This window comes from Rhipicephalus sanguineus, chromosome 11 (genome assembly GCF_013339695.2).
Source record: "Rhipicephalus sanguineus isolate Rsan-2018 chromosome 11, BIME_Rsan_1.4, whole genome shotgun sequence".
In the NCBI taxonomy this organism is placed as follows: Eukaryota; Metazoa; Arthropoda; class Arachnida; order Ixodida; family Ixodidae; genus Rhipicephalus; species Rhipicephalus sanguineus.
In genome coordinates this window covers 109421904-109440689 of record NC_051186.1, presented here as the reverse complement: position 1 = coordinate 109440689, position 18786 = coordinate 109421904, and the positions used below count along the sequence as shown (strand labels likewise).

At 49.4% G+C, this 18786-nt stretch overlaps 1 protein-coding gene across 5 annotated transcripts in view; it reads right to left on the bottom strand.

Moving 5' to 3' along the window:
• LOC119373336 (zinc finger protein AEBP2) overlaps positions 1-18786 on the bottom strand; it is a 64482-nt gene that overhangs the window by 27786 nt on the left and 17910 nt on the right. For all 5 annotated transcript variants that reach the window (XM_049420474.1, XM_049420472.1, XM_049420473.1 and 2 more), the window contains exon 3: positions 8926-9084. In XM_049420474.1, the coding sequence (XP_049276431.1) occupies positions 8926-9084 (159 nt within the window). The remainder of the gene's footprint in view (positions 1-8925; positions 9085-18786) is intronic.

The window sequence follows — 18786 nt, the reverse complement described above, 5'->3', positions numbered from 1 at the left end:
GTTGCATCAAAGAAAGCAGGATGCGCTGAGCTTGCGATTCCATCATGTAATAGTAGGAAGCGGTAGAGAGAGAGAGAGAAGGAATGTAGGAAAGGCAGGCAGGTTAACTAGACAATGCGTCCAGTTTGCTACCCTACACATGGGGAGGGGGAATAGGGGAGTAAAAGAGAGAGATAGACTTTGCAGGATGGCGAGCAAGCGAGTGCTTCCTACCGATCACCGCCACATGTGCTTTCCCCGGCCGCCCGGCTCAGATCACACGAGAATGCTGGGATGCATAACTTTTCTCCTCACTCGTTTTGTTACGCTCTCCCACCTGCTCTCCGGAAGCGTGCCGCATTCCAGTGGCAGATCGAGTGACACTGCTCTCAGTGCTCTGCCCCCCACTCCTCACTGCACGACGCCCCTACTCTTGTTCTCTCAATGGAATTCGCCATTAGCTCCTTTGAGTGGTTCTCTGCTATTATCCAGGTTTCTGGCGAGTACGTCAGAACTATCAAAACACAACATTCGCACACTTTCCGTTTAAGTGATCGTGGCCAATTTGCGGTTTTAATGTATTCGAATATATTAGGCGTTTGAGCCACTCGGATAGGTTTTTTGACGTTCTATCGCTATTAAGAGGAGCTCCCTTTTCAAAGAGGGCTATTTCCAGAATGTGTTAACAGCCAGGCTGTCTAAGCTATCGATAATTTCTACGCCATCCTTCCAAAACTATCATCATCATGAACCGACAGGCGTTCTCGTCATGAACAGGCACGAGCTCTCTTCATTCTTAGAAGATATTTAACGGCATGTTGTGCTCCACCGTGAACAACGCCTGGGGTTGGTATGCGACAATGATATAGGGCAAACCACAAGATCCAGTACAGCAGGTGCGAATGTCAAACGAAAACGAACACGTGAAAATCAGTGATAGAGAAATAGATAGAAAATAGAAAGAAATAAAGCGAGGAAGAGACAAGAAGAAAGGAATATGATGACAAAATGCAGGGAAATAGTGGGAGTAAAGACTTAAAATTAAGAAAAGGCGTAAAAAGCATACACATAGAGGGAAGGAGATACACAGAGAGAAGGTGAGAGAAAAAACAGAGAGCGAGAAATTAACAAAAAGAAAGAGGTCGCGAATAATAGAGCGGGAAAGAGAGAAAGAAAAAAAAGACAGAAATAGAGTGAAACTGAATACAAGGAAGAAGATACGTAAAAGAGACAAAAGAAACACCAGTAAAGACAAATAAAAATACGATAGTCTTATGAGTCCTCCTACATGAGTCCTCCTGCTATATATTGAAACGCCGCATCTAGCTGAGAACATGCCATTTTCAGCGTAGCCTAAAAAACACAAGCATTTACAGTGCAAGCTAAGAAACACTAGGTTCCTTAGAACTACGTTTTATGTACTTTCTAGTAAAGGAACACACCACATAATACCTATGTATCGATCTTGCGCCTCAGATATGCGTAATATTGGCTTTTTGATCGACAACATTCACAAGTATGAAATGCCGCTACCAGTTCAAGGTCGCTGGGCGCTCAGCAAGTGCTTAAACTTTGCCCGGCTGGCTGAATCGTGTGACAGACAGACAGACAGATAGACGGACAGGCAGACAGACCACAACTTCTGCGTTCTAGTATCCCAAAAAAGACTATCGCCTTTAAAATAAAGTGAAACAAGGAAGGCCCTTCAGCTCTGCTGTTCCTTCAGGCATCACACAACGAGTGCGAACCTGCCAGAATATTTTTAGATAATCCGCATGATTTCGTCTAACGCACCACCCATGACTCACGAAAAAGTTTTGAATTTTCGCGCAGTAGGTTGCTCTTGTCGCCATCCACTTAAAATATTCGGAGGGTAGGGAAGTCGGGAATAGAATGCTCGCAAATAACTGAATTCCCGCCCAGGCAAACGAAAAAAGGTCGTCTAGCCGAAACGTTTTGACCAGCAACAATCAATCAACTGTAACATTCCTAATCCTACCAAGGCCTTAAAAACATTTCCGATCACAGAACGCACACTACACACTTGAATGTTGTACTCAGAATAGAGTTTAGCGACAAATATTCCCCCACATATCAGGAGCCAATAACCGTCGTACTTGTCAGCGCACGTTCATCTCAAACAAAGAACGCCAGGTATCTATGGCTTAGTCGTCATAAAAGTACGATTAACAGAAAATGCCTTAAGAGAATATTAAGGCGATGTTTGATAATAGATTTCTGAAAGGCTCGCCGACCCCTTGTTGGGTGCTTACGACACGTCAAACAAAATGAACGATTTATTCGGGTCCAGGTTTTTTTACTGACTTTTTGGACCAAAATTAGTTTTGCAAGAACATTACATAATGTAAAGCAACCGCACGTAGCCACAGCGAATTTATGATGAGGATGACGGAATGAAGGTGGGAAAGCGTTAAACATAGCACAGCCATATGTGCCGTAGTATAGCAGTCGTTAGCACATGGAAGTGATGATGGCCACGGCATAGCCGTCTGCTGAACAGTATAGCAAGGAGTTTATAGGAAAGTGAAGGAGGTGCAGCCATATGCAGATGAGAAGTGGGAAAAGGAAAATAGGAGAGATCACGACTGCATCACAGACGGAGGTGTCCTATTCCGCCATGGATGCTGAGAGCGCTGCACGTTTTGAACGCCACTGCACGCTTGTCCGCCAACACGAGCGCCGCTGAAACAGAAGCGAATCACCTCACCGCACTTCCTATAGATTTCACGTTGTGTGCTACCGAATGTAATTTTTGTATTTATATTTAGTCCATTGGCTCCCTCCGATATGCTGACGTCAACGGCTGCATTTTATCTGTAATGTAGCAGCGTAACAAATATTCCATTGTATAATCCGCAATTTTCACCCACAGCGTTCCGTAAAAAACATGTGGGATGTTGTGCCGAAGGAACGTAGCATCCCAACATAAAACATAACAGCGTTTATTAACGCGTTAGTAGCAGCGGGGCGAACATGCCGATGCTGCGCTCGCTGTTAGATAAACAAGGAGGATCTTGGTAGCTTGCAGCCGAGTTTTTGTAGGCGCCGCCGGTGACGTATGCCTCGGATGATTCTGCTCGGCGCTGTGGCTTATCGGATTGCGGTGCGCATCGTGCAGCCGTGTCACGCCGATCGAAATGATAGCGAGGTGTAGGCTGCGTGGTGGCTGCGCAGATTGTGTCGCCACATCACCCCCCTGCGGAGTGGAGAGCCCTCAGGGCTTGTAGAAGTCCGGGAGGCGTAAGGAGTTCCACCAGTTCCGGTGGACGGCACTGCGAACCATGCAGCGGGCGAGGACCACGATGATTGTGCGTGGCTCGCGGCAGCGAGCCAAGCAGAGGGATGCGTTGGCGTTGCCGGTGGTGAGGGTGGTTTAAATGCAGTGTCGACGCAACGCCAACAATCGTGCGTTGGACGCATCACAGTTGGACGCATCACACGGGAGGTGTATCGTATGTATGGTTCTTGATAAAGACAAGCGCCGGTTCTGTTAACATGCTTACAAGTTTTGCGCATGCCCAATAACAACAAACACGCGTCAGAAGATTATCGTGAATGTGTTCCCTATCCTACCAAACGTATAAATAGCTGGGAAAATAAATCAACCTTGTTCTTTGTTGACTGGCACTTGGCTCGATTGTATTCTTGGCACGAACCCGACGAAACATGGTGTCAGAAGTGCGGCTCAGCCACATGCAACCGTGATCGAATTCTTAAAGCCCCCGGAGCCATTACGTCTAAGTGGCGACATTGCCAAACAATGGAAGCTTTTTGAGCAGAAATTTGAGCTTTTCCTAACAGCCTTGGCATCAACAGAAAAGCCTCGGGATGAGAGCACGAAGACGGCCCTGCCGGTCAGTTTGGGAGGCGACGATGTACTGGAAATCTACAACAACTTTACTTTCACTGAAGACGCTGAAAGACAGGACTATGCGACCGTTATCGAGAAGTTTGACGAGTATTGCGCGGCGTATGTGAATGAAGTATATGAGCGGTACTTATTTCGACGACGAGTGCAAGCAGAAGGTGTGCCCTTTGAACCATTCGCAAGGGACCTTAGGCACCTGTCCAAATCATGCAACTTCGGCGTAATGGAAAGTTCCATGATCCGCGACCAAATTGTATTTGGAACGAGCGACGACAAAGTGCGCCAGAAGGTACTACGGGACAAGGACTTGACACTTGTGAAAGCTGAGCAGGTATGCAAAGCCGCCGAGTTGTCAGAGGCACAAAATCAAGTTTGGGCACGGGAGCAGTGCCAAATTGACCCAGTCCAGACCCGGCCAAAGGAAACTGGTGGCTCGAGAAATCGCCCCGCGTTTGGACGCAACTGTAGGCGGTGCGGAGGCAAGAACCACTTTGCTGTGCGATGCAAGAGCAAGAGACAAGTGGACGAGGTCAGGACTGATGAAGACTTCACGATTCTGGACGTATCCGTGGATGCCGTTGCAAGCCATCGTGACTGGGTAATGGAAGCAAAAGTGGGCGGGAAGCGCATGAAGCTCAAAGTGGATACCGGTGCCCAAGCCAACCTTTTGCCGCATAGTGTGTACCGCACACTACAGCCGGCAGCGCAAATAAGAGAAAGCAGCTCCGTGCTACGCTCATATGGGGGAGGAATCATCAAGCATTTCGGAGTAGCCAGCCTGAAGGTCACCGTTGGCAAGGCGGCGATTGAAGTCGACTTCTTCCTGGTAAAGAAAGGACGCGCCATTATTGGTCTTGAAGCAAGCGAACGCCTGGGACTCTTCGTCAGGTCAGTCAATGCAATAACAACGGGACCTCCAGAGTTCATGCAGGAATACAAGGACGTCTTCACCGGCAACGGATGCCTTCAGCGGCCGCACAATATGATGTTGCGACAAGACGCCGCACCTACTGTCCAGATGGCTAGACGAGTACCCCTGGCCCTGCTGAAACCACTGCGAGCAGAACTCGAACGGATGCTCAAGGCCGGCATCATTGCCAAGGTTGAAGACCCGACGGACTGGGTAAATCCATTAGTTATCGTCAAGAAGAAGGACGGTCAACTACGGATATGCATGGATCCTAGAAAAATCAATGAAAACCTGAAGCGGGCGCACCTACAGATGCCTCGTCGCGATGATATAGAAGCCGAGCTGGCGGGAGCGCGGTACTTTTCACGACTAGACGCCAAATCCGGATTTCATCAAATACCGTTGCACGAAGAAACGTCCAGAATATGTACGTTTGCGACCCCGTTTGGCCGTTATCGCTTCATCAGGCTTCCTTTCGGCATCTCCTCAGCATCCGAAGTGTTGCAAAGATACATGAACGAAATCTTTGATGGGATTCCTGGCGTAAGTGTGTATGTCGACGACATCCTAGTGTGGGGCTCTTCAAGAAAAGAGCACGACGAAAGGCTAAGAGCAGTCCTCCAATCCGCGCGTAAGGCGGGATTAACATTCAATGATCCAAAATGCAAAATTGGTGTCACAGAAATTTCTTTTCTCGGCGATGTAATTTCCGAAAAAGGTATACGGCCAAGTCCTGATGCCGTCGAATCAGTTTTACATATGCCGCCGCCGAACGACAAGGGAGTTCACCGAATGCTAGGTGTCATCAACTATTTCGCAAAGTTTGTACCAGCACTTGCATAAAAACTAAGTTGCTTCTAGACCTGATCAGGAAAGACCGTATTTTTGAATGGACGGATAACCGTGCCAGAGGATGGAACGATATCTGTGTCACTTTAAGTAGTCAGCCTGTTCTGGCTATCTTCGACCCAATGCGTGACACTAAAATCTCTTCAGATGCATCCCAAAACGGCATCGGCTCAGCGTTGCTACAGCGTTACGGGGATGCTTGGAAACCTGTCGCGTATGCTTCACGAGTGCTCTCTGACACCCAGAAGCGTTATTCCCAGATTGAGGAGGAGGCACTGGCTGTGGTGTATGGGTGCGAGAAATTTCACCATTTCGTGTATGGGCGCACGGTAATCCTCGAAACAGACCACCGCCCCCTGAGCAATATTGCGAAAAAGGCAATCGCTGACATGCCACCAAGACTGCAACGTTTCTTTTTACGTTTGCTAAAATACAATTTCAAACTGCATTTTGTTCCAGGAAAGCAGTTCGTGTTGCCTGACCTGCTGTCACGTGCTACTGTCGGAAAACCGAAAAAGGATGAAGCAGACGAAGACGTTGAAGTTCACGCCGTAAGTGTTGTGTCGTCACTTGTAAGCGGTGCTACGTTAGAACGCCTATCAAAAGAAACTAGAAATGACAGTCACTTGCAAAGAGTCGTCACTTGCCTCCAGAACGACCAACCTGTGCAGGGGCAGTTTAAGCAATTCGAAAGTGAATTGTCGACTGTGAGCGGTGCTACTAAAAGGGTGCAAAGTCGTGGTGCCAACCAGTATGCGCCAAGAAATGTTGCAAAGAATCCATGATGGCCATATGGGACTGAATAAGAACAAGGAACGCGCGCGCCGTTTGGTTTTCTGGCCTCGTATGAACACTGATATTGAAAATCTGGTAAAAAAATGCTCAATGTGCCAGAAGCACGCATACAAGCAACATAGCGAACCGCTTCTTATTCGCCCAGTACCTGCGCACGCATAGTGTAGGGTAGGTGTAGACATCTTCCAGTATGCGGGCAAGTCATATCTTTGCGCGTATGATGCCTTATCTAATTTTCCAGAGGTAGAGCAACTGCAGGACACGTCAGCAGCCGGTGTCATTGATAAGCTAAGCGCAATATTTGCAAGGTACGGCATACCTGTGCAAGTGTGCACTGACAACGGACCGCAATTCTCCAGTCGTGAGTTCCTGGTACTTTCAAAAAGATACGATTTCGAGCATGTCACTTCTAGCCCGCGGTTTCCACGCTCAAATGGTTTGGCCGAAAAAGGAGTCCAGGTGGTTAAAAGAATCCTCAAAAAAACAGCCGAGGGTAGAGACGACTTCTGGCTTGGATTGCTCGGTTACAGGTCCTGTCCCCTGGAAGACTGCCGATCGCCAGGTGAACTGCTGTCTGTCCGACGGCTGCGAACGCCATTGCCGGATTTCGCGGAGGTTCCCAGCACGCCTGTGCGGAAGCATCGACAGGCGGAACAACCAAGACGACCCCTGGCTCCATTGCAGCAAGGGCAAGTAGTGCGTGTGCGCGGAGATCGATGGGAGACCAAAGCCAGAGTGATGCGAGCGGAGAAACCAAGATCCTACCGAGTGGAGACACAAGACGGCAAAATGCTGCGTCGAAACCGGGAGCACCTTCTTGCGACAGCCGAACCGTTCAGAAGGGAGTCATCCACCGAAGATAAAAGCGACGACGAACGCGACAACGACGGCAGTGTAGGCCAACAGGCGTCTTCGACCGAGCGTGCACCGGGGATTTCAAATGAAGCAAGTCCATGTTTGAGGAGATCGACACGCCAAAAAAGACCGCCACAGCGCCTGTATTATGGAAGCAATTTTGAGCAATGTTCTTAACTTGTGGCAATATTTTCACTTTTATTGATTGTACAGAAAGGAAGATGTATCGTATGTATGGTTCTTGATAAAGACAAGCGCCGGTTCTGTTAACATGCTTACAAGTTTTGCGCATGCCCACTAACAACAAACACGCGTCAGAAGATTATAGTGAATGTGTTCCCTATCCTACCAAGCGTATAAATAGCTGGGAAAATAAATCAACCTTGTTCTTTGTTGACTGACACTTGGCTCGATCGTATTCTTAGCACGAACCCGACGAAACAGAGGGTGGTCTCCGTCACATGTGTAGCCGGTTGTTATCGGCTGGGAAACAGTTCCGACTGGCCATGGTGCGGGATCGTTTGCTGCTGCGGGTTCGCCTGCTGCCGCGGGTGCCGCCGGCTCGTATGCCGTCGCGGGCGCCGCCGGCTCGTATGCCGTCGCGGGCGCTGCCGGCTCGTCTGCCGTCGCGGGTGCCGAGGGTTCGTCTGCCGAAGCGGGTGCCGAGGGCTCGTCTGCCGAAGCGGGTGCCGAGGGCTCGTCTGCCGTTGCGGGTGCGGGCACGGTTGCTGCGGCGGGTGCGATGCCGTAAAACTCGAGCACGGCGTCCCGCTGATCATCGTAAGGGCGAGGGCGCCACGCGAAGTAGGTGAGGCTGCGTTTGAGGTCACGCGGAAGATGGTACTCTAGTACCTCAAACATGAATGCTTGCAGCCAGATGCTGTTAAGCTCTAACGCCGCCGCGAACTCCCCAAACCAGGACTCGAGGTTGTATGTCCGGAACGGTGGCAGAGGAGGGTCGAACTGTGGCTGCCAGGCTTCAGCAGGCTGGAACATGGCAGCGGAGCTCGGTGGTAGTGGTGCAGCGCCGGTTGCGTGTTCGAAGGTCTGGTTCACCAGATGTGGGATGCTGTGCCGAAAGGAACGTAGCATCCCAACATGAAATATTAAAGCGTTTATTAACGTTTTAGTAGCAGCGGGGCGAACATGCCGATGCTGCGCTCGCTGTTAGATAAACAAGGAGGATCTTGGTAGCTTGCGGCCGAGTTTTTGTAGGCGCCGCCGGTGACGTATGCCTCGGATGGTTCTGCTCGGCGCTGTGGCTTATCGGATTGTGGTGCGCATCGTGCAGCCGTGTCACGCCGAGTGAAATGATAGCGAGGTGTAGGCTGCGTGGTGGCTGCGCAGATTGTGCCGCCACAAACATATTAAGTGGCAATACAGAAACAAGATGTCTGTATCCATGGAATTTGCGGTATGTACCTCACCAGCTGATACTCTGTATTCAGCGTATGTAATATTTATTACGTTGTTCTACGCAAGGGTGTGCTCGTAATCATGAGACCCAATAGTAGCTTCCGCACAGAACTTCAACGAAAGTTTTGTTTGCCCAGGAGGATCTACGAAGGGCAATTCAGGATTTATGAATTGCTGTGAACAATTCGCTATTTTGGGTTCCGATGTGCCATCGTATTCTATAAATGCTCACCTCGCCGTTCGACTTCCGGGATCTCTTCGAAGTCTCCACCTCCTCCATTACCGCGTGGCATTTTTGGTTTAGCAACCTCAGAGCCGTCGTGGCCACCATCGTTATCGCCCTCGTCGCTTTCATAATCAGCTGGAGCAACGTCAGATCTGGCTTGTAGTCCTGGGTAAGTTAAAGCGGAAATTGTTATCATCACCTCTTTCACAGAAGTATCTCTATTATTCGTCATTTATCCTGAAAGAGGATCGAATAAAAACATTCGGTTATACTGGCATTTTTCTTACCATGCCCGTCAAAAAATGGCCGCGTTAGCATTATTATTTCGTTTGACAAGAATCTCACAATCGTACGTCATATTTCTTATTCCTTTATATATTTTTGCCTTAACCGCCTCATCCTAGCGCCACATACGTGGATGAGTTGCGCGGCGGCAGGTTATTTTTCGAATGTTTAGGCGGTCGTTTTCGAGATATTGACTTCTCGGGCGCCAAATTCTTACATCGGCCATATACATATTATGCGTTCATTTTACTCAAAATATGCCTACAGAACCAATAGTGTTACATGTAAGCTTGGCACAACCAGTCTCCGAAGGTAAATTGTGAACATCGCGCGTTGTAGCCTATTCTAAACACGACAGTTTATATAGACGCTGGGCAGTGTGTAGAGAAATTAAATGGCGTCTTTTGGTGTACCATAGTTGATATCCTCATCACCATGCTTTGCAGCGTGTATTATGGCCACTGCATGCGGATGGCCTCACCCATTGGTCTCCATCCAAGCTGCTCCTCCGCGAGTGGATTACATTGTACGCTTCCAAATTTCTTTGTTTCGGAGATCCTACCTAACCCTCTGTCGTTAAATGCTGCGCTACCCATCTATTCGTATTCATTACGACGGTCTTATATCTGCCCTTCTCACGAGGCGATCGGCTTGACTACATTTTTTCTTATAGATGCGAAGCAGCTTTTGCTCGGGGCTGTGTCCTGCGGCAGTGGTGGCGTCCCCGCTCCATTGCGCATGCGCCTACTTTCTCTCCCAGATTCCACCCTGGCGCAGGTGCTCGATGGCCTTCTCTCCTCTCATTTCTCTCGCTGCAGCCGCGGCGCAGCCTCTCCTCCCATTGATACAGTCGCGCCGCAGCCAATTACAGCCTGTAACCCACTCTCTCCTCTCCCTCCACCATTTGTTGTGTATATAAGCGCGTACGCTCGGTCGGCTTCCTTCATTCTCGCTTCGCTGCCTTTCAGATGAGTTGTAACGTCAACGTCGGCGCCACTCGTTCACTCAGACCTAACGGAAAACAACGCACAAACGCAGCGTAATGATAACACAAACACCGAATACAAGCCTCACACACTAACGGAAACGCCGAGTGAACGTAACGGAAACTTGGTGTGCGCCCACAATTCTGCTTCGCATGCCCTCATCGTTCGCTTGAGTAGGACGTGGTCTAATTTGTTCCATACCTAGTACGTCCTCGGCTACCACATTTTCTTGGCTGATTGACGCTACTGCCTTACTAGTACAACCTATTACTTTTCGTTCCACTGAGCACTGGGTGGTACTCAGCTCCTTTAACTGGTGCTCTGCTATTATCCAGGTTTCTGGCCAGTACTTCAGAACTACCAGACACAATGTTCGCACACTCTCCGTATAAGGGATCGTGGCAAATTTTTGGCTAAAATATAAATAAAATTAAATAAATTAATTATAAAATAAAATAATATAATATAAATTTTCGGCTAGGGCTTTGAGCTGCTCGGAAAGGTTTTTCGAGGTTCCATCGATATGAAGAGGAGCTCTCTTTTTGAAGAGGGCTATTTCAAGAGTGCTCCAGTGTGAACAACGCCTGGGGTTGGTATGCGCCCAAGATATTGGGCAAGTCACAAAACCCTGTACAGCAGGTGCGAATGTCAAATGAAATCCATTTCGAAAACTATATCTATTTTTGCCTAAAACGCCGTATTCTACTGTCACATTCGTGGATGAGTTACTTGCGGGACTGTTGATTTTTTTGAACGTTTCGGAGGTCATTTTCGATATATTGAATTCTCGTGGCCCAATTCGTACACCGACAATATACATACTGTGCACTCATTTTACTCGAAAAGTGCCTACATAAGCAGTAGTATTACATGTAAGCTTGGCACAAGCTCTGTCTTTGAAGGTAAATTGTGAACATTGCACCTTGTAGCCTATCCTAAATATGACAGTTTACAATGACGCTTGTAAGTGTGTACAGAAGTTAAATAGCATCTTGTGGCGTACCATAGTTGACATCCTCATCATCATGCTTTTCAGCCTCTATTATGTCCACTGCAGGCGGATGACCTCACCCAATAATCTCCATCCAAGCTGCTCCTCCGCGAGTTCATTATAATGTACGCTTCAAATTTGTTAATTTGAAACATCCACTAACCCTTTGCCATCCACGGTAGCGCTTGCCATCTATTGATATCCATTACGACGATGGTATAGGCCATGTTGACGTGACCTGTTCGACTGCTATTTTCCTTTATCTTATGTACTTTGTTATCCGCTGCCCTGTTTTTTTTTCTTTATTCACATTGCTGTCTCCCTATTCAAAGCTATTACTTTTTTTCAATGAGTGTTGGGTGGTACTTAGCTTCTCTAAGGGTTTATCTACTATTATCCGTGGTTCTTGCCCCTACGTTATAACTGGCAAAACACAACGTTTGTACACTTTCCGTATGAATGATCGTGGGAAATTTCCGGCTTTAATGAATTCGAATAGATTAGAAGGTCTATGAATCGCTCGGAAACATTTTTTGAGTTTTAAGCGATATGACGGGCAACGCTCTCTTCCAAGAGGGCTATTTCTAGCATGTTTTAACAGCGAAGCCGTTGAAGCTATCGGTAACCCATGCGCCGTTGTAGCAAACATCCCCATGAACCGACTCGTGCTGTCTTCGTTCTCTTAAGAGTTAAGCTGTCTAAGACATCGATATCTTGTGCTCCGTCGTCAACCACTCCTCAAATGGGTTTGCTTACAGGAATGGGACAAAGCCACCACCGCGTACATGATGTTCCATTGTAAAACAGAAACAAGTACGTGAAAAAGACACAGAGAAAAATGAAGAGAAAAGAGAGAAATAAAGTGAATAAAGACATAAAAACGATAAAACTAGAGAAAAAACATAGACTCAGACAGAAACATACAGAGAAATAAATAGAAAAAAAAGCATGGTTGATCCCTCCGTCATAGAAATAGGTATAACACGAAAGTAAAACGTGTCTTTACAGAAGTAGTCGAGGTTTACTGTACATTGATATCAGAGAACTCGCACAGATAGTATTGTTGCTTGACACCTATAGCGCCTTTTAACGTGGATGCACCGACGTTGACGCTTGGTCGCATACATCCATCCCGACGACCTACTCCCATTATCAATGATTAAACAATCCTTCGTGGTAGGTGTAGTAGTTAACGGTGAGAGCGTAATCAGAGAAAACGGTATGTCAGCCAGAAGAGCGTCGCTGATTCGACGCAGAACTTAAGCTAACGCTGCCACCCCGCCGCATATTAAAGAGTTATTAGGCAGTTTTCGAATAGCGTACGCTAAGTTAGCGTTAGCGTTTGCGGCCCGCTATGTCGTTCATTAACGGGAGACCGCCAGCGGTTAGCGTACGAGGCATGCCCAGTTGCGCGAAAAGGTAACGCAAAGCTTTGCGTACGCTATTCGAAAACTTTCTCAAACGCTAAAGCTAACTTAGCATACGCTATTCGAAAGCTGCCTATAGACGGTTTCAAGACTGCGATAGTAGCAGCACGTGTTGAACCGCAAGAATTTTCCGGTTCTTCATTTATCACTCTTTAAAATCGAAGCGGAAAGCGTGTTTTTAAGTTACGTCAGAATAAGGAAATACCCTTTTCCCGCCTTCGTATAAATGGAAGGCGCATAAGTTAAGGACGAACTCTTATAATGTTGGGTATTGATTAGAAGCATCTTTATTTGAAATATTTGGCTAGGCACAGGGTGAGAAGTGTTGAAAATCTCCTGGCTATCCGCCAAGGCTTTTGTTCCCCGCCAATGCTACGTCAGTGCACGAAAACGGAAGCCGTCACATCGATCCGAAAGAATTTAACGTGCCGGGACAGTGGTACGTTAGCAAAAAAAAGGGGAAAGCGGCCCCCCTAGAGAACAACGAGGCACGCCAAATGGAACGCCAGGCGGAACGCGACATCGAGCGGCAGCGCGCCGCTGACAAACGCGCAGGGAGAAAGATAGCGGCGAAGTCGGTTGAAAGGCAAACTGCCCGAATTCCAGACGGTGCCGAAAATATCATCATGAGACCTCGCGGTGGCCTCGTACGTCTGCTGAAATATGGAAGTGCCTATCTGGCTGACGCAATACTCTGCGCGGCGGGCGTCAGCCTAGACGCGGCTGGAGAGGACGTCTTCTCGATGAACTCGAAACAGCATAACATTCTCGTCGCCCCCATCAACGCATAAAGGAAGAGAAAATACGCCGACTTGAAGCTCCTCATGTTCGAAGGGGAAAAGATCGAAGTGACTACGTACGTCGCTATGCTGGAGGACTGCGGAAAAGGCGTCGTGCATGAAGTCCCTTTGACGTACTCCGACGCCGATATCTTGCAGCGGCTGCGAACCTACGGGAATCCTCCGGTCCTGGGAGTAAGAAGACTTGGAAAAACATCGAGAACAGTTTTGATATTATTTGAAGACAAAGAGGTGCCACGGTGGGTGCGACTCACACCCATGGCGCAACGCTGCGTAATTTACCGCAAGAAATACGAAGTTTGCATCGCCTGCGGACGGCTCGGACACCGCGATGACGTCTGCCCGGACCCCGCGAAAGTGAAATGTGGTGGCTGTGGCATGGAGCAACCGCCACAAGGCCATTCATGTGAGCCCAAGTGCCAACTGTGCGGGAAAGGACACTCGCTCGGTGACAGAAAATGCAGAGAACTTTACCGCGTCCCCTACGAGGTGAAGAAAAAGCAGTGGGAACGTAAGATCAACATGCGACAACAGCAGCAACTTCAGAAACAGCAGCCAGCTGGGGAGACCGCTGAGGGGACTCCCCGGGGTCGTTCTAAGGAGAGGCGCGACCACGAAGACTTTTGTGCCACAACGGACCGTGACTCCTTCCCGAGGCTGGAGGAGACCACGGAGCAGCAGCATGGCCGCTCGAGCTCCCACACGCGGGGCCGCTCTGGATCCCGACCCAGGAAGAGATCGAGCTCCAGAGACCCGGCGCAACCGTGGCCAAGGAAGCGGAGCCAAAGCAAGGACCAAAACAGTGTAAGCTTTGGCAGTGGGGTTTCCCAGGCAAATGATAAGCAGGCCGAGGAGATCGATAAATTACGGAAAGAGGTTGGGGCGCTTAAAGAGGTCATCGAAAAGCTCACTCAGGAGTTTCATAGACCAAAACTGCAGGCGCGCACGGGCTCCCCCTCCCCCCAAAATGTGCAACCCAAATTGGTATCTAAACCCATCCCCCCGGCCCCTGCGGCTGCACATTATGCGCAACCTGCAGCACCGGAGGAGGAAAAGATGATCGTAGAATCAGCTAGACCACCCCCAATGAAACGCAAAGGGGAAGACGTTGATCCGTTGGTGGCACTAGAGAAACGATTAGAAGCCAAAATCGATGCTAAATTCGATTCTTTCATGGCCCAAATTATGGGAGCAATACGACAGACTCAAAGTCAGATTAACGGCCTTACCGGCGAAGCACAAAAGCACAGGGCAGAATTAGTTGCCATCGGAGAATGGCAATTAAAAGCGGAGGAAAATTTTGACCAGCTCCAACATGGCCAGAGGCGCACCAAGTGAGTCTTTGATCTGGCAGTGGAACTGTCGCGGCTTCCAACGCAAGCGAGCGTTAGTGCAACAACAGTTGACGCTATTAGATGAGAAACCGCTAGCTATAGCCCTACAGGAGTCGGGCAAGGCAGCAAAACTTTCGGGATATCAAGCGCTTTCCAGTGACAAGGGAGATAAATCTCGCGTCACAACGTTGATTAAGCGGAACATTGCGGCGATCGAGCACGAAGTCAACTCGAGAGAAATTGAGGCAGTACTCTTAGAAATTCTTACGGGCCGGAAAGATGAACCGAGCGTATTCCTCTTAAATTTATACAGTACACCGCGGCAGAGAAAGGTGCGATTCAGGGCCCTGTTTCGCAAAGTGATTGAGGCAGCCGGGACGAACCCCTTGTTAATAGTGGGTGATTTTAATGCAGCGCACCCGGAATGGGGCTACTCTAAACAGGATCCAAAAGGCAGGCAGCTATGGGAGGACGCGCACGAGCTCGGCCTCACCCTACACACGGACCCTAGTAGTCCGTCACGGGTGGTTAACAGCGTGTGCGCCGACACCTCCCCTGACCTGACCTTCTCCAAGAATGTGACAGATCTGAAATGGACGAATTCGGAGTGCAATTTCGGTAGTGATAGTAAAGTTTCGATGGTCCTTCGTCGTCGTCGATCACGGAGATCTTCGTTGATGATCGGCAGCGATGATGCATTCACACGTAGGCAGCAGTGGTGGTTAGATGAATTTAGTAGTTTATGTGAACGTAAAATAATGGATACAACTGAGCTAGAAATATACAAGAGATTAAACAGGAATAACACACAGTCTCACTCTTCTACTTATTGAAGAAGTTAGAGCCCAGACTGTCTTACGTTGCGTTCGCCGCTAGCCTCACTGATCTATCAACACATGATTTCAGCCCAGGCTAGCCTTACGTACATAGTACGGAGCCTCACCGATCTATCAGCAACGCTGATTACAGCCCAGACTGTCCTGCCGTACTCGTGCAGCTCGATATCTCCTGCCAAGAACAAAGAAAATGGGCGGTGGCCGCTCTTTGTCCATCCCTTGACCACGGAGGCCAACCAGAGCGTAAGTATTTCTTGGCCCCCCGCCCACCGGGCAGGGCCTAAACGGAAAGCCCAGATATTCCGAGAAACACTGCTTTCCTCCTTTCTCTTCCACGCGTGTTCATTCACGGTGTCAGGAGCCAACACCACGTGCGCAGAATTTATCGCTTACACATTCCACTCCTCGGCCAGCAAGCAGACCGTCGCCTGCGACTCGGCGCGAACATGACACCACAGGGGGTATTCTGCAGTGTGTCCCCGTGGCCGGCAGATGCCTTCAAACAGCGCGGCCAGCGCCTCGGACCCAGTCCGTGTTTTGACCGGAATTCCTGGAGCTCGAAAACCAGGCCGCCGCGGCTCTGGGCCAGATGTCACGTCCAAACGGGAGGCAGCACGCACTTGCCCGCATGGCGCCACCGCAGACGGCTCGTCCGTCCTGAACGCTCCCGAACACAGCGGGAGACGGCGCAGACCCCTCTCGGCCTTCCGCGAACTCGCGGTTCATTCCTTGGCGCGAAAACCGCAGCCACCATCGGCGTGCTAGCTAAAGGGCCTCTGCCCTCTCGCCTTAACGGCTCGCAGCCATAGAGCGGCCTTACACGCCCCTCCAAAACAGTATACTGGGCTCTAAACGTGCTCAGCTATACTACAAATTAAACAAAGGCCGCGGAAGCATTACGTCCGGGCTCCATGAAAAATTATTTACATATCCATGAAAAGCAGCCCTTTCGTGCGGAATAACGCTGAGAATGATCCACTCAATAAAGCATACATGTAAAATGGGCTATACAGGCAAGGTAACACGACATATTTCATTTCACTATAAAGCACAACACTCGCAAAGAAACAAAAAAGAAATCTAGTATGCACGTGGCACAAGCGCTCTAGATACAGCTACCTATATCTACAAACAGTCCAATGCACCACGAAGAGTACCGTGCAGTTCTATAGTTCAGCACACACCACACTTGAGGTGAACGGGAACATTCACGCCCGTCCAAGCTAGCATGGCTCGTTATTGAGCTGGCTCCCATGAGCCATTCTGAAGCCTTGACAGTGCATCCGCATTGGCATTATGCGCGCCTTTCCGATGGCGCACCGTGACATTGTATCGCTGCAATGAAAGTGCCCACCTAGCTAGCTTTGCTCCCTGCGGAGTGCTGGTGGTCAGGTAGGACAGAGGGTTATGATCAGAGACCACATTCACCACTGCTCCAAAGAGCCAATAGTCAAATTTCTTGAGCGCCCATATTATCGCAAACGCCTCCCTTTCTATCGTTGACCAGCGCCCCTGTGTCGGGTTAAATCGATGGCCAGCGAACGCTATCGGCTTTTCTTTCCCGTCTGCCGACATTTGAGCCAAACAGGCTCCGGCTGCCGTGGCCGACGCATCCGTGAAGAGCCAATATGGCTGATGAGGGTCAGGAGTGTTCATGGCGACAGCCTGGCACAACGACGTCTTTAAGCTATCGAACGCCTCCTGGGCATCTTCTCCCCATGGGATTTCATTTGGCACCCCCCGCCTAGTTAACGCTGTGAGCGGGCCCGCGACGTCCGCGTAGTTCGACACATACTCGCGGTAATACCCACAAAGCCCCAAGATGCTTCTCACTTCCTTCTTTGTGCGCGGCGGTACAAGGCCTTTGATAGCAGCTATCTTTTCTGGGTCTGGGCCGTGAGTTCCCGAGCCAACCACATGTCCTAGATAACGGATATGTGTCTGCGCTACCTGGCATTTTTCAGAGCTTGCTCTCAGACCGGCATCACCAAGAATCCTAAGCACGGTGTCCACATGGCGAAGGTGTTCCTCCCATGTGTCTGAAAAAATTGCTATATCATCAAGGTACGCTGATGCATAAGCCTGGTGTGCTGACAGCAATGCATTAACCATCCGCTGAAAGGTAGCTGCTGAGTTCTTCAAACCGAAGGGCATTACCCTCCACGCGTACTGCCCATCGTGTGTCACGAACGCCGTGAGATATTCACTTTGGGGATCCATTGGCACCTGCCAGTACCCTCTCCTGAGGTCAACTACAGTTATGAAATTTGCGCGCCCCACTCTGAAAATTAGCTCTCGCGGATTAGTCATTGGAAAGGCATCCACGCGCGTGACAGCATTCAACGTCCTATAATCAATGCACATGCGCATTGACCCGTCTTTCTTACCCACACACACAACCGGGTGTGCGCATTCACTTTCCACTGGGTATATGAGCCCCAGATCAAGAAGTTCTTCAACCTGCCGACTAACCTCTTTCTTTAACAGCTCTGGAACTCGGTAAGGGAATGTCCTTTTGGGCTTACAACTCTCCTCCAACTCAATACGATGCCGACCTACCTGAGCCATCCCAGGCTTTCCATCAAAAACACAGCGATGTTTCTGAAATACCCTCTCAATCTCCTTCCGCGCGTCAGGACGCAAGTGATCCAGCTTTTCGGGGGGTATCACACTCTCTCTATCTGCAGTAGGCAGCGCCTGTGGCGCGTACTCCACGTCACCAAACTCTTCGTCCTCCTCGAAGACCACCCCAACGTGGCTTACTCTAGCATAGTAGGGCCTGAGCCGATTTGCATGTACCACCGAGGACTTTCCGTCATTCATTTGTAGGCGATAAGAGTGTTCCCGCTCTTTACCTGTTATCGTGAACGGCCCCAACCACCTGGCCGCCATCTTTGTTGCCCTAGCTGTATCAAATAGCAGCACTTGGTCTCCAACATTAAATTCTTTACTTCGCGCCCTCCTATTGTACACTTCAGCATATCTGCCCTGGTGTGCAGTGCTTGTCAACTCCGCTACGCTCGCGGCAAGATCTAGTTGCTCACGCAGTTGTTGCAAATACTTCGATGGTTTCTCTCTTAGAGTTGCCGGCACAATTACTTCACCCGTCCAGGTCTGTTGCAAAATTGATAGAGGCCCGGTCGGGTTTCTGCCATACAACAGCCTGAATGGCGACGCCCCTGTGGTGTCATGTGGCACTTCGCGGTAC